Source organism: Salmo salar, chromosome 04 (assembly GCF_965601325.2).
Source record: "Salmo salar chromosome 04, fSalSal1, whole genome shotgun sequence".
Taxonomy (NCBI): domain Eukaryota; kingdom Metazoa; phylum Chordata; class Actinopteri; order Salmoniformes; family Salmonidae; genus Salmo; species Salmo salar.
The window spans coordinates 56840868-56855021 of record NC_138294.1 but is presented as its reverse complement, the minus strand read 5'-3'; the positions used below and the strand labels follow the sequence as shown (position 1 = coordinate 56855021).

General features: G+C 39.4%; 2 protein-coding genes across 4 annotated transcripts in view; one reads left to right on the top strand and one right to left on the bottom strand.

Annotated features, from left to right (window-relative positions):
* LOC106603380 (glutamate receptor 3) overlaps positions 1-5119 on the top strand; it is a 111572-nt gene extending 106453 nt beyond the window's left edge. Inside the window, exons 15-16 of the mRNA XM_082974583.1 lie at positions 2853-3101; positions 3413-5119. Coding sequence (XP_082830709.1) covers positions 2853-3098 — 246 coding nt within the window. The 3' untranslated portion in view covers positions 3099-3101; positions 3413-5119. The remainder of the gene's footprint in view (positions 1-2852; positions 3102-3412) is intronic.
* An 899-nt stretch (positions 5120-6018) lies between these two features.
* Positions 6019-14154, bottom strand: part of LOC106603379 (THO complex subunit 2) — a 65251-nt gene continuing 57115 nt past the window's right edge. For 2 of the 3 annotated variants that reach the window (XM_014196976.3, XM_014196978.3), the window contains 6 exons: positions 13946-14080; positions 9430-9496; positions 9186-9334; positions 8730-8806; positions 8387-8438; positions 6019-6879 (listed from right to left, as the gene is read on the bottom strand). In XM_014196976.3, the coding sequence (XP_014052451.1) occupies positions 8411-8438; positions 8730-8806; positions 9186-9334; positions 9430-9496; positions 13946-14080 (456 nt within the window). In that variant the 3' untranslated portion in view covers positions 6019-6879; positions 8387-8410. The remainder of the gene's footprint in view (positions 6880-8386; positions 8439-8729; positions 8807-9185; positions 9335-9429; positions 9497-13945; positions 14081-14154) is intronic. The other variant, XM_014196977.3, reaches the window with a different exon arrangement.

Here is a 14154-nt window from a genome sequence, read left to right as displayed (position 1 = left end):
AGCTGCTATTCTCCATACTGATGCCAATACTGGAACCTTGACAGATGTGACTTGCATGTACATAGCAACAGCTCAGTATGAGCAGGAGAGAGTACTTATTGTCCAAATCTGCTGTAACTAACCTCATCCTTTTTAACATAGTTATTTTCTGAGACTCGTTGCAAACCATAAATGTTGTCAAAGTATTTTTTGTCTGAATTGCTGTGAAAATAAGCCATTATAGCCAGATAAGATCAAATAACCTCACATTCTCTACACTCCTCTTTTATGTAAATATTCGATATTATGCATTAAGCAGACAACAGTGGTGAATACAATATATTTAAGGAAGTTAAATTACGAACCCAGATCATTTTTCAAAAATAAAATAAACACAGAAATCTAGCAGTTATGTAGAATGCATAATGTCTTACAAACATAACGCCCTACTTGAGGACTAATTAGAAACTGTTTGGCTTTTTTATTTCTCAGTCAAATCTACCTGTAGATCTCATTGATCTCATTGCAGGTAGAAGTTGAAAAAGTAGCTATATAACACTAATCATGCAGCCACAGAGCTACATAGAATCAATATATTGGCACCTATATTGGTATCTACCGCTCTCTTGTAGCTCTCAACGTTACATGTGATTGATTTTATTTGCACAGTATAGGCCTACGTTAGCCTATTCTGAGCAGGATGCATATGCAGTGAAGGGCTGTATTTTGTGAGGCATTGGCTGCCCTCAGTTAGAATAAAATCAGGCTGCTGGTTTTTGTTTGCCTGTTAGTCAAGAAAGGGTTCCTGTTAGATCCACCTTGCTAAAAAAGCTACATGTGCCCATAACAATTGCACCTCTTCTTTTATGTATGTATAGAGCTATATTACAGTAGCTACTCATTCTGCTCGATCCAATCTTTTCAACTTTTTTATACAGTGTGTGCCGATTACTCAAAGCGATACAGGTAGGGTCCGGCACTGTAGGGGTTAGTCCTGGTGTATGAAAGGTAACAGTTAGTTTTGCCTGCTCTCTGTGTTGTCTTGGCCAGGACCCTGCTCTATCGCTTTGTAAAGTATGAAGTAGTTTAAAGCTTGAATAACATAAAATAACATAATATAATGTTATTTATGTTATTTCCCACGTGAAGAACTCCTGTAAACCTTGCCGTATTGAAACTCAGTGAACAAGGCATCTTAGACAAGCTGAAAAACAAATGGTGGTACGATAAGGGTGAATGTGGAACCAAGGACTCTGGAAGTAAGGTCAGTCGCTGCAGGTCTTTTTATACTGATTGCAAATTGCATTTTGACCTAATTGTTCATATGCAAATGCGTAAATACCATACATTTTCAAAAACATATTTTTTCTTCAATTTTTTTATTTTTGTTTTCCTTTTCATAGAATGCAAGTGAAAACAGTCTAAACAATATCCATCCCATAGTTTGCCTTACACATACTTCATTATCCACAATACTGTCGACATTATTAGTGTTTACATTACTATTATAATAATAATAATGATTATTCCTAAGATCTCATCACATAGTTTAGACATACAGTATGTATTGATAGTTGAAAAGGTGTAGCATGCCTTGGAAAAATGTAAGATTACATATGTATTCATTCTTACCATAGACAAATGACAACCATTGAATTGTAACCATTTATGCTACAGTTTTGTTAACCAAACTTTTGGTTGAAATATTGTTTATTAGTGTCCTTACTTATTTGCGTGCTAATTGAGTATATTGAATCTATTAACATTATGCAGTTTGACTTCAAGCTTCCTTACTCTGAGAAACTCCAAACTAACTTTCAAACTCCAGATGGTCATACAGTGATCAGATGGAATCTGAAGGTCATGTTTGAACTGTGGAATGTCACAATAAGGAGATTTTGTTTGCACACTTCATGAAGTTAAAGGATCTAATATAAACCAGTTATTTAACCCTCTGAGATAGTCAGAGGAAAGGACACAGGCCCTGTAGCCAACGTCAGGGCTCCCCTATGATAGTCTACAAAACACACTTTAAAGGACACACTCATAGGGTTAAAATGCAAATGGTAAAACTCTTATAAATGAATTTCAATATCTAAGATTGGATGTTAGTAGCAGAAAAATGGTTCAATTCACAATTCCTATAGCTTGCCACTTTGATTGAAATTGTGAGATACAGTCAGATAATGGTACATTTGAAAAACTACAGTATCATAGTGAAGTCAGGGCCTATCAACAGTTTTTCGACCTGTACGACATTGACCACCTTCCTTTAGGGTGGCCTCGTAAATGAGTTACAGAGTAGGGTAGAAAAAACCTTTTTCTCGACATTCACCAATCCAGCTATGTTATTAACTACCTGCAGAGTTGAACCACCTCTCCTGCTATTGTTGAGGGTTGACTGACCTACCAGACAGTCCCAAGTTGCTCCCAGCTTTCCACTGTTGTAGGGAAGTCATTCAGCAGGTCAGCCTCTGCCGTTTACCTCAGTACTACCCCACAGTAGGCATGTCTCCATGGGATTCACTGCCTACACAGTTGATAAAACCATACAGAGTTGTTAGGGTAATCCATTAGATCACTAGGCTGTGTTTACACAGGCAGCCCCATTCTTATATTTTTTTGACCAATCACATCAGAGATTTTCACGTCAGCTCTTTTTCAGCGCTGATCTGATTGTTCGAAACGCCAATTAGTGAAACGATCAGAATTGGGCTACCTGTGTAAACACAGACTAATAGTGGGGGTGTCGTTTACATTAGAGCTGGATTTGAGTCAGAAGCCTCTTTGGGAGATTTTGCCTGTCTTGTTAGATCAGGTCACAACCAAAATGTCTGTAAAAAATTCTTAACATTGTTCTTTACCTTCCCCAGGACAAGACAAGCGCTCTAAGCCTGAGCAATGTGGCGGGAGTCTTCTATATTCTGGTTGGAGGGCTAGGGCTGGCTATGACCGTGGCTTTGATAGAGTTCTGTTATAAGTCACGGGCAGAAACCAAAAGACTGAAACTGGCTAAGAATGCCCAAAACTTTAAACCAGCTCCTCCGGCAAACACCCAGAATTTTGCCACGTACCGAGAAGGATATAATGTGTATGGAACAGAGAGTGTTAAAATCTAGGGGGTATGTGTCTCCAACATTTTGTCCCAGTTGGGCAGTGTCTCTGAATGTGTCACCCTGTAAATGTATGCCATTTCAATACAATGTTATAAGCTGATAATGTTTTCAACATGGGCAATGCATGTATTGTATAGTAGTTCTATAATATTTTTGTGTCGAGTATAAGCTACAAATACAAATATTGAATGCTGTTGAAATCTAGCCTTCAAGGGCCCCAAATACCCAAATGTTTGTAGGTTCCCCTATTACTGAAAAATATAACCTTTTATGGTGTCACAAAAAAAAACTGTTGAAATCCCATTCCGGTTTTACAGATCTGAAGTCTGTCCCTTCCGCTGGTGTCTCTGCAGGAAGGTACAGTCACTCTGGAGGAATACAACCCGCAATGGCTGGCACCCTGGAGGCGACAGACATGGTCATCAGCTTGGACCCAAACCCACAGTCAACAAATGCCCATCTTGGGATGCCAAACCTGGCACGATAATCAACGACAGTGACACAATAGGACTTGTTTATTGAAATATGGGACCTGCCTCTCTTAGTGCCTTACGGAGCATTCAGCGCCTCAGCAATGCAGCTCCATTTTGGTTCACTTGAAAATACAGAATCAAAAAATAATATAGGGGAGGAAAGAAAGAAAACATTGATACTGTTGTAATCTATATACGTGGGAAAGTTTTTGTTGAATTATTTTGAAGAAAAAAATGCCATTACTTGCCATTAAGAAACTTATCCCAGAGAACATTTTAAGTCATTTCAATCCTTTACAGGCATATTTTAGTGGTAAAACATTTACAAAAATGTTTTGTTTTATTTAACGTACTAGTCATCTGCCTATTTTACTATACAATTATGTTCAATGTCATATAATAATCTAAGATAAACTTCAATCAATAGGATAGGATCAATAGAAAATGACAATATTGTACCCTCATTCTGTATTTTAAAGATTTGCATCATTTGAAACCATTGGTTATTCAAAATGTCTTAGGTGCTGTCAATTTTCTCAGAGCCTGATGGACAAACTGACATCTTGTCATGGCAGCAGCATAACATGACTGGTTAAAACAAATGCGATATTTAACTTGGGCCACACTTGTCACTACTGCCAAAAATGTTAAATTGAAAACAGATTTTATGAAGATGTGATCAGTTTTAAAACACATATGGTGTCTTATTGTTATTGGGTTTTTTGATTGAACAGAGTACAGTTGTAGAGAACACTGGGATATTTACAGTATAGTACTACCAAGCATAATAGGTGTTTGGTTATAAACAGTACACCCCTTTTTACAACATGTAAAAGGTTTAAGTATTCCTCCTAATCAAAATCTGCTACATTTCTTACACATTAAAATGGAAAAAGGTTTATAAATGTAAGTCTTATTGCAATGCAATCCAATGATATCTTTAAAGAGGGAGCTCTCTATTATATTAACATGTTGGGTAAATAATAGCACACTGTATCTGGTTGTAATTTACATTACTTTCTTTGTACCCGTTTGTTTTCTGTCGAGATTGGGTTATGTAGTGAATGATGAGCAATGAGAGTGGAGAGAGACCAGAAGAATACAACGAGTATTTCTGTTTTAATGTTTCTGCAAAAACTGTGATCCACTACACTTTGAAGACATACCAAGACAAAAGTGATGATGAATAGGATCATTCTTTATGACCCACGGAGGACCATAAATGTTAAGTAACGTATATTTGTTTAGTTGATTTTATTAATGAAGGCTTCTCATTATTTTTACCCAAGTAAAATGCATGTGGAATTGGTGATCGCTTTACCAAACTGCAACCTAAAGCAGACCCTAGGAAGTTAGCGAACAATCTCAACTTTAGAACTCATTTGATCCTTTTGGTTTTCTTTTATTTGTAACTGCACCTCAGCAATGAGAAAATTGCCAAGCTGCATAATGATAACAAGAACTGCATGTGTGGACATACTGAACCTTGTTAGTGAGGTCCTGTACAAAGAATTTTATTACATTTTGTAAATAAAGACGGATTTAAAATGGGTTATTTTTGAATATTCTTAAGATATTGAAAGATATTCTTTGTCATACAGGAACAATATATTTCATCATCCTCATATCTCCAGCAATCATACTGCACCACATATCGCACAGGAAGAAACCAGGAAATGTTAACATTTATCCAGCCAACTTGCCATCCTCCAAGCATCATCTTGAAATGGGAAGAGAATAATAACGCAATATGGACAATCCATATGGATTGCCCTGAAGTACAGTCAAATGGTATATGTGAGCAATTATTTCACGACAATGCACTATATTGCAAAGGATATTTCCAGTGAGAAAGGGGTATTTCCAGTATAGCGGAATAGCAGCAGAGTGCCTTGCCAGCCAGGTATAAAATAGCAGGATTGCCAGACTGGACAGAAGTTGGTCTGGGGCTTTTGTGTGATAAATAATGTAAAGCCAAATAACTCATGTATGATTTACAACCAAGCTAAAACACTGAGGGAAAGAGGAACAAGAGAATGCTTTCCACTGTAAAGTATCAACAAGACTGGAAGCCTTGTCTGAACACTAGACTAATACATTTGTAATGTATTTAAGAGCTTTCTGTACATATCAGAAAATAAACTGTAGCAGCATTCCCTATAAGGCTGTATAGCCCTGCTGAACACTGGAGATTTCTCTTTGTGCAAGGTTTAGAGCTTTCTCTGTGGACAATCTCAGTGTGGGAACTTGACACTTTCTAACTTAGAGGAAGTCTAGAGTTGTGTCAATGTAGAAGGCAATACTTTTGAGTAAATAGTTGATTTCAGAACTGTAGCATATCAGCAGCTGACCTACTTACTGAACATTCTGTTACGTCAGCTTAACTGTAAGAAGTGATGTGGAATGGCACATAACCCTAGTAAAAAAAAAAAACACCAGACACGAATGGCTCACTAGGAAAACTATCATTTATTAGTTAAAAAAAAAGCATACACTTGTCGAGTACAGCAGATAAAAACTCCAAAAAGTTGTTTCTGAAACATTTGTATTTGGAGTACAAAGCTTTGACATTTTTACAATTATATTTGCTTCAAGGAGTAACTGTAATTTTACAAATGATTTAAAAACCTGATAACACACAATCGCATAATGGACATAGCAAGGGGACATCAAAAAATAAACATAACAGATATGACATGACTTACATGTTACCTTCTTTATTATTGTACACATAATATACAAACTGGTCATTTGTATCATTTCACTCAATCTTTGCCTAAAGACTTGCTTGGATAAAAAGGATAAATAAATAGACATGTAACCCTAAATGAGGCGAAAGCAAATATGGAGTGTGTCTATTAATGCCAATAAAACAAGCCGTAGGGGAGGAACCTGACAACATAAAACAGGTGCATTTTTTCATCAAGCGTTTGTGATTATCGAATGTATGACCTGATGATTTCAAGAGAGCGTTTAATACAGTTACCAGTTTTCTTTCTGAGTAGAACATCATTTTGTGATTTGAATAGCACATTGTGCCAATATTCAAAAGTAAAAAAAAACATACCTGGTTACTGAAACACACTGAAATGAAAAAAAGAAAAATAGATCTGCAAGTTCCAAACACTACAACTAACATGACTTGCGGGCAGTTACAACAGAAACAACACAGGCAGAAATGAGAGTAACATTTGAGATGCGGCCTCCTCTCAGAATGAACAAGGCAGAGAAAATAGAGCACTAGTTAACAACGTGGTACAGGATGAGGGAGGGTGAGTGTCTGGGTTAAAAGCACGGCTTCTCCAGGTCTGCTGCAGCCCACAGCCCCAAGGGGAGGGAAAGGAAGGGGAGGAAGAAATAAGATACGTTTTAGACCAAATCACACAAACATTTCAAAGTCAAAGGTAATAATGTTAAATTGGGATGATGTAAATTAATTTCTCAATTATACTGAACAAAAATATAAACGCAACATGTAAAGTGTTGGTCCCATGTTTCATGAGCTGAAATAAAATATCCCAGAAATGTTCCACACACACAAAAAGCTTATTTCTCTCAAATTTTTGTGCACAAATTAGTTTACATCCCTGTTAATGAGTATTTTCCTTTGCCAAGATAATCCACCGAACTGACAGGTGTGGCATATCAAGAAGCTGATTGAACAGCATGATCATTACACAGGTGCACCTTTTGCTGGGGACAATAAAAGGCCACTCTAAAATGTGCAGTTGTGTCACACAACACAATGCCAGAGATAACTCAAGTTTGAGGGAGTGTGCAATTGGCCTGCTGGCTGCAGGAATGTCCACTAGAGCTGTTGCCAGAGAATTGAATGTTAATTTCCCTACCATAACGTTGTTTTAGAGAATTTGGCAGTATGTCCAGCCGGCCTCACAACCGCAGACCACGTGTAACCACGCCAGCCCAGAACCTCCACATCAGGCTTCTTCATCTGCGGGATCGTCTGAGACCAGCCACCAGGACAGCTGATGAAACTGTGGGTTTGCACAACCAAAGAATTTCTGCACAAACTGTCAGAAACCATCTCAGCGTGCTCGTCGTCCTCACCAGGGTCTTGACCTGACTGCAGTTTGGTGTCGTAACCGACTTCAGTGGACAAATGCTCAACTTCAATGACCACTGGCACACTGGAGAAGTGAGCTCTTCATGGATGAATCCCGGTTTCAACTATAGCTGGCAGACGGCGTCGTGTGGGCAAGCGGATTGAATACAGAGAGATACCGTGACGAGCTCCCGAGGCCCATTGTTGTGCCATTCATCTGCTGCCATCACCTCATGTTTCAGCATGATAATGCACGGCCCCATGTCGCAAGGATCTATACACAATTCCTGGAAGATGAAAATGTCCCAGTTCTTCTATGACCTGCATACTCAAAAGACAAGTCACCCATTCAACATGTTTGGGATGCTCTGGATCGATGTGTATGACAGCGTGTCCCTGACAATATCCAGCAATTTCGCACAGCCATTGAAGTGTGGGAAAACATTCCACAAGCCACAATCAACAGCCTGATCAACTCTATGCAAAGGAGATGTGTCCCACTGCACGAGGCAAATGGTGGTCACACCAGATACTGACTGGTTTTCTGATCTACGCCCCTACTTTTTTTTTAAAGGTATCTTTGACCAACAGATGCATATCTGTATTCCCAGTCATGTGAAATCCATAGATTAGGGCCTAATGAATTCATTTCAATTGACTGATTCCCTTATATGAACTGTAACTCAGTAAAATCTTTAAATTGTTGCATGTTGTGTTTATATTTTTGTTCAGTGTAGTATTCCATTACTACTTACCTTCGCTGACTGACCTAGAACACATTATCTGTGCTTGTCAGAGGACTTATGAGTACCACCATTAAGGAAAACCCTTTCCTTCATTTCACTTGTTAGATACCTACTACAAAGATCAACAGAAAATCTAGCACAAGGTAGTTTGGTAATAAACATGCCCCTGTCAGATAATAGCCATTTCTTTAAAAGACACAATATTTTGTGCTGGTCGTTGCCTTGAATAAATGAAATTAAAATATATACAGTACTCAAGGTAATAAAATGATAATTACACCAAATACTAGGGCTCCAGAAGTTAATTCCATAATTTCAGTTCTAAAGCGTTACTCAAAACATTTAAGGATATTGTTTTTTCTCTTCCTTTCCGCCGCTGCTGTCCCTCTTCTCCTTCTTGTCAGGTTTGTCTTTGTCATGCCTAGACTCCTTTAACAGCAGACAGGAAACACACATGTCAATCAAAACACCACTACTGCCACCAGTGGCAGAGTACACCGGGGCACCAATGTGTTGGCTACAAACTATGTATGTACAGTACATATGGCCAATAGTTCCTACATGCACATATGTGATCTTGGTGCTGGTTGAATTATTCATCTGCAGCAGCAGCCCAGTTTCTTTACTTATTTAAAAGGGCCAGAGAAGCTGTACAAAAACACATGTCATGGCTGGGCCAAAACCATCACAGCTTAACCACTTTGACTAAGCAGCAACAAAAACAAAAAACTATGAGAGACTATGGCCCCTCCCCGGGGGCACTGTGTTGTGCTCTGCTCAGGTCCAGGTCAAGGGCAGTACTACGTACCTTCTTGCCCCCGGAAGAGTTTCTCTCAGGTTTAGCAGACTCTCCCTTTTCCTTGCTGGAGGACTTGGACCTCTTGGTCTTCTCTTTGTCAGCCGAGACCGGGGAGTCTGAGGAGGGACTGGCGCTCTTGCTGTGTTTGTTGGAGGAATCTGGGAGAGAAGAGGAAGAACCCAGCATGAATATTGATCGTATCCATATTTAAGTTTTAATCAGTATGGTTGTTACGTACAGGGAGATAACTTACTGGTTCCATTTTCATCTTTTCTGCGTTTGGATTCTAGGCTCATCTCACGGTCAGTGGTCACATGGTCCTAAAAAAAGATGGAAAATAATTTAAATGCCCACACCAGCAGGGATGTGGCGGTCAAGCAAATAACTGTCGGTCTCACGGTGATTGACCGTTAATTAACAAACACATTTAGCAACTCCTGGCTTCCACACACAGTCTACAAGCCACTGATGCAGACCTTTGGAACATCTACATTTAAAAAAGTCTAATAAATCCATGTAATTTATCCACCTTCACAATAAAGCCATTATTTATTTTAGACAGGTCTAAAGAAACAAGATAAGAAGAAAATGTAGTCTATTTCAGAAGAAAAGAATAGCATACACTGAGTTGTCCTTATGTTAGGTCCTGATCTGGCTACGCCATATTGCTGTGGGCTACACTAGTTCATTTAGCAGACAAGATTTGCTTAGAATTCCGTGACATTATTTTATAGTATGAAGAATACAACTGAACAAAGCTGAATAAAATAGAAAGGATATTTTCTCTAAACGATTTGAGGGAGTGCGCACATGCGACTATCCTGTGTTGAGAAGTTAACAAAGAAATAGGTATTCCCACATGCTTAATTTAGTTATTAATATAACTGAAATTGTCTACAAACGTTGGGCTATATGTTATGATTTTTAATACATTCTAAGGCTGAATGATGCGACTCTGATGATGTTTTTTGAGAAGCACTTGATAATGCCTCGAATTTCCCGGCGGCATCCCCTTTGTGCGGCCATAATGCACCCCCCCAAAAAAATCCATGCCTTTTCGAGGCCTTCTCCCTGAGTGCTGCCTGCTCCGAAGCACCTCTCATCTCACTCACATGGCTCTCCATCAGGTGATCAGGTCTCTCTCACAGGCTACAAGTGAAGACGGACACATCGGGGACGTAACTGCGCGCGTCCTTATCCAATACCGAGGTGCAAATTGAAGATATTAGAAGAACTGTCAACATTTTCATCAGCCAACAAGGTGAGTCGGCCTAACGAACAGCAAAAGCACTAATCTATGTCAATCTACAATCCCCCAAAGCACATAAGGTTTTTTTCTTGCCCCTTTTTTTCTCTCCCTTTCGTGGTATCCAAATTGGTAGTTAGTCTTGTCCCATCGCGGCAAGTCCCCTACAGACTCGGGACAGGTGAAGGTCGAGAGCCATGCGTCCTCCGAAACACAACCCTGCCAAGCCGCAATGCTTCTTGACACACTGCTCGCTTAACCCAGCAGCCAGCCGCACCAATGTGTCAGAGTAAACACCTTCAGCTGGCGACTAAAGTCAGCTCGCAGGCACCCGGCCCGCCACAAGGAGTCGCTAGGTCGCGATTGGACAAGGAAACCCTGGCCGGCCAAAACCTCCCCTTATTCTGACGACGCTGGGCCAATTGTGCGCCGCCTCATGGGTCAGGCTGGCCGGCCTGGGATCGAACCTGGGCCTATAGTGACGCCTCAAGCGCTGCGATGCAGTGCCTTAGACCGCTGCGCCACTCAGGAGGCCAACCTATTATATTCTGTGCGAGAAATAAATATTCCAAACGGTCTGGGACAGTTGTGGGATGCGATAGATCCCAAATGAATACAACCACTAGCATCAATGAGGCTGTGAGGCTGACGCAACAGATCAGAACCTTTAGCTTAAAATGTTGATAAGCTATTAGGCTATTTCTTCACATGATAAGTGCAGCAATGCGCACATGGCAGAAGGCTATTAGCGCGAATGTTACAATTAGCGTAAAATACCATTATCTAAAGTGACCGCAAATGCAATTATGCATGTAATGCTTTTATTATAAAGGTGCATTTTATGGTGAAAATGATCTTCCACAAACTTGAAACGCACAATGTATGTTAGAATCACCTTTGGCAGCGATTACAGCTGGGGGTCTTTCTGGCTAAGTCTCTAAGAGCTTTGTATGCCTGGATTGTACAATATTTCCCTATTATTCTTTTTTTTTTTTTTTTATGAGTCAAGCTCCATTTACCATTTTTGGACAGCCATAGTCAAGTCTTGCCATAGATTTTCAAGCTAATTTAAGGCAAAGCTGTAACTAGGCCACAGGAACATTCAATGTCATCTTAGTAAGCAATTCCAGTGTATATTTGGCCTTGTGTTTTAGGTTATTGGCCTGCTGAAAGGTGAATTTGTCTCCCAATGTCTGTTGGAAAGCAGACTGAACTAGGTTTCCTCTGTGCTTAGCTCCATTCCGTTTCTTTTAAGCCTAAAAAACTCCTTAGTCCTTGCCGATAACAAGCATACCCATAACATGATGCAGCCACCACCATTCTTGAAAATATGAAGAGTGGTAACTCAGTGATGTGTTGGATTTCCCCCAAACATAATGCTTTGTATTCAGGACAAAAAGTTAATTTATTTTCAGTATTACTTTGTGCCTTATTGCAAACAGGATGCATGTTTTGGAATATTTTTTATTCTGTACATGTTTCCTTCTTTTCACTTTGAAATGTATGTTAGTATTGTGGAGTAACTAACCAAAATGTTGGCCTCATGGTGAAATCCCTGAGTGGTTTCCTTCCTCTCCAGAAACTGAGTTAGGAAGGGTGTCTACCTTTGTAGTGACTGGCTGTATTGATACACCATCCAAAATGTAAAGTTTATAACTACACCATACTCAAAGGGATATTCAATGTCTGCTTTTTAAAAATCCATCTACCAATAAGTGCCCTTCTTTGCAAACCATAGGAAAACCTCCCTGGTCTTTTGTGGTTGAATCTGTGTTTGAAATTTACTGCGCGGCAGAAAATGATGTGTGTGGGATACAGAGATAAGGTAGTCATTTAAATAATGTTAAACACTATTATTGCACACAGTTGAGTCCATGCAACTTAATATGGGACTTGTTAAGCAAATGTTTACTCCTTAACTTAGCTTGCCATAACAAAGGGGTTGAATACTTACTGACTCAAGACATTTGAACTTTTCATTTTTTATTAATTTGTAAACATGTCTAAAAACATAATTCCTCTTTGACATGGGGTATTGTGTAGACCAGTGACAAAATCTCTATTTAATCAATTTTAAATTCAGGCTTTCAAGGGGTGTGAATACTTTCTGAAGGCACTGTACATGTCATGTGAGGTGCGAATGATCATGAGCCAAGTCATTGAGCCTATCATTTCACTTCCCCTGTGAGAACCATGAGCATGGACTGACTTCTTCTGAGGTGGAACCTAAACTCTCTAGGACAGGAAATTAAGTCAAAATCGCAGCGACAACTTCCTCTGGGAGGACTTTAACCTCTTTGGGCTAGGGGGCACTATTTTCACGTCTGGATGAAAAGCGTGCCCAAAGTAAACTGCCTGTTACTCAGGCCCAGAAAATAGGATATGCATATAATTGGTAGATTTGGATAGAAAACACTAAAGTTTCTAAAACTGTTAAAATAATGTCTGAGTATAACAGAACTTACTTGGCAGGCAAGGACAAACCATCCAGGAACCAAAAAAAAACCGAGGTCACTGTTTTCAATTCGTTTTCCATGGGAAACTATATTTATGAGGCACCTGGTTGCAGTTCCTATGGCTTCCACTAGATGTCAACAGTCTTTAGAAATTGGTTGATGTTATTCTTTTGAGAAATGAAGAAGTACGACTGTTCATTGTGAGTGTCAAGCCAAGTGGACTCTATTGTTTGTTTGCGCGCGACCTGGAGCTCGCTCCACGTTGTTTTTATCCGCTATTGAACACAGTATATTCCGTCTTAAATTTTATCGATTATTTACGTTTTAGGAAACCTAAGGTTGGATTAGGAAAGTTGTTTGAAATGTTTGGACCAAGTTTACAGGTAACTTATTAGATAATTTGTAGTCATGTTGGGCGAGTTGGAACGGGTGTATTTCTGAATCAAACGCGCAAAATAAATGGACATTTTGGGGATATAAAGAAGGAATTTATCAAACAGAAGGACCATTTGTGATGTTTCTGGGACATCATTGAGTGCCAACAGAAGAAGATCTTCAAAGGTAAGGCATGAATTATATCGTTATTTCTGACTTTTGTGTCGCACCTCCCTCGTTGAAATATGTTTGTCATGCATTTGTATGATGAGGCCCTGTCCTCAGATAATCGCATGGTTTGCTTTCGCCGTAAAGCCTTTTTGAAATCTGGCACGGCGGCTGGATTAACAAGAAGTTACGCTTTATTTTGATGTATTGCATTTGTGGTTTTATGAAAGTTCAATATTTCTAATAATTTAATTTGAATTTCGCGCTCTGCAATTTCACCGGATGTTGTCGAGATGTTCCGCTAGCGGAACGTGTAGCCGTAACAGGTTTTAAGGACGGTCAACCATAAGAATCACACCAGTCTTGACAATCTATGCAAAACTATAACATATAAGTTAGAAGTAGTTGGCTTTTAAGTTCTATATCAAATCAAGATGAGAGCAAGCACCAGATCAGATAAGAACACTCCTTTCCACATTGAAGTCCACCTTTAAAATCTCTCCCTTGCTCTCTCAAATACTCACTCTCTTCCTGTCCTTTCGGTCTTTGTCTTCGGTCTTCTTCTCTTTGGAACGGCCCCGGGTATTCTCTGACTCTTTCTTGTCCGTCTCCCTCTCTCTGCTCTTGGACCGCGCGACCGAATTGTAGGTGATGTGGTGCTGTAAGGAATGAGCATACAAATCAAACAAACACAGACCAAAATATATTCTATATATATTTTTTTATATATACA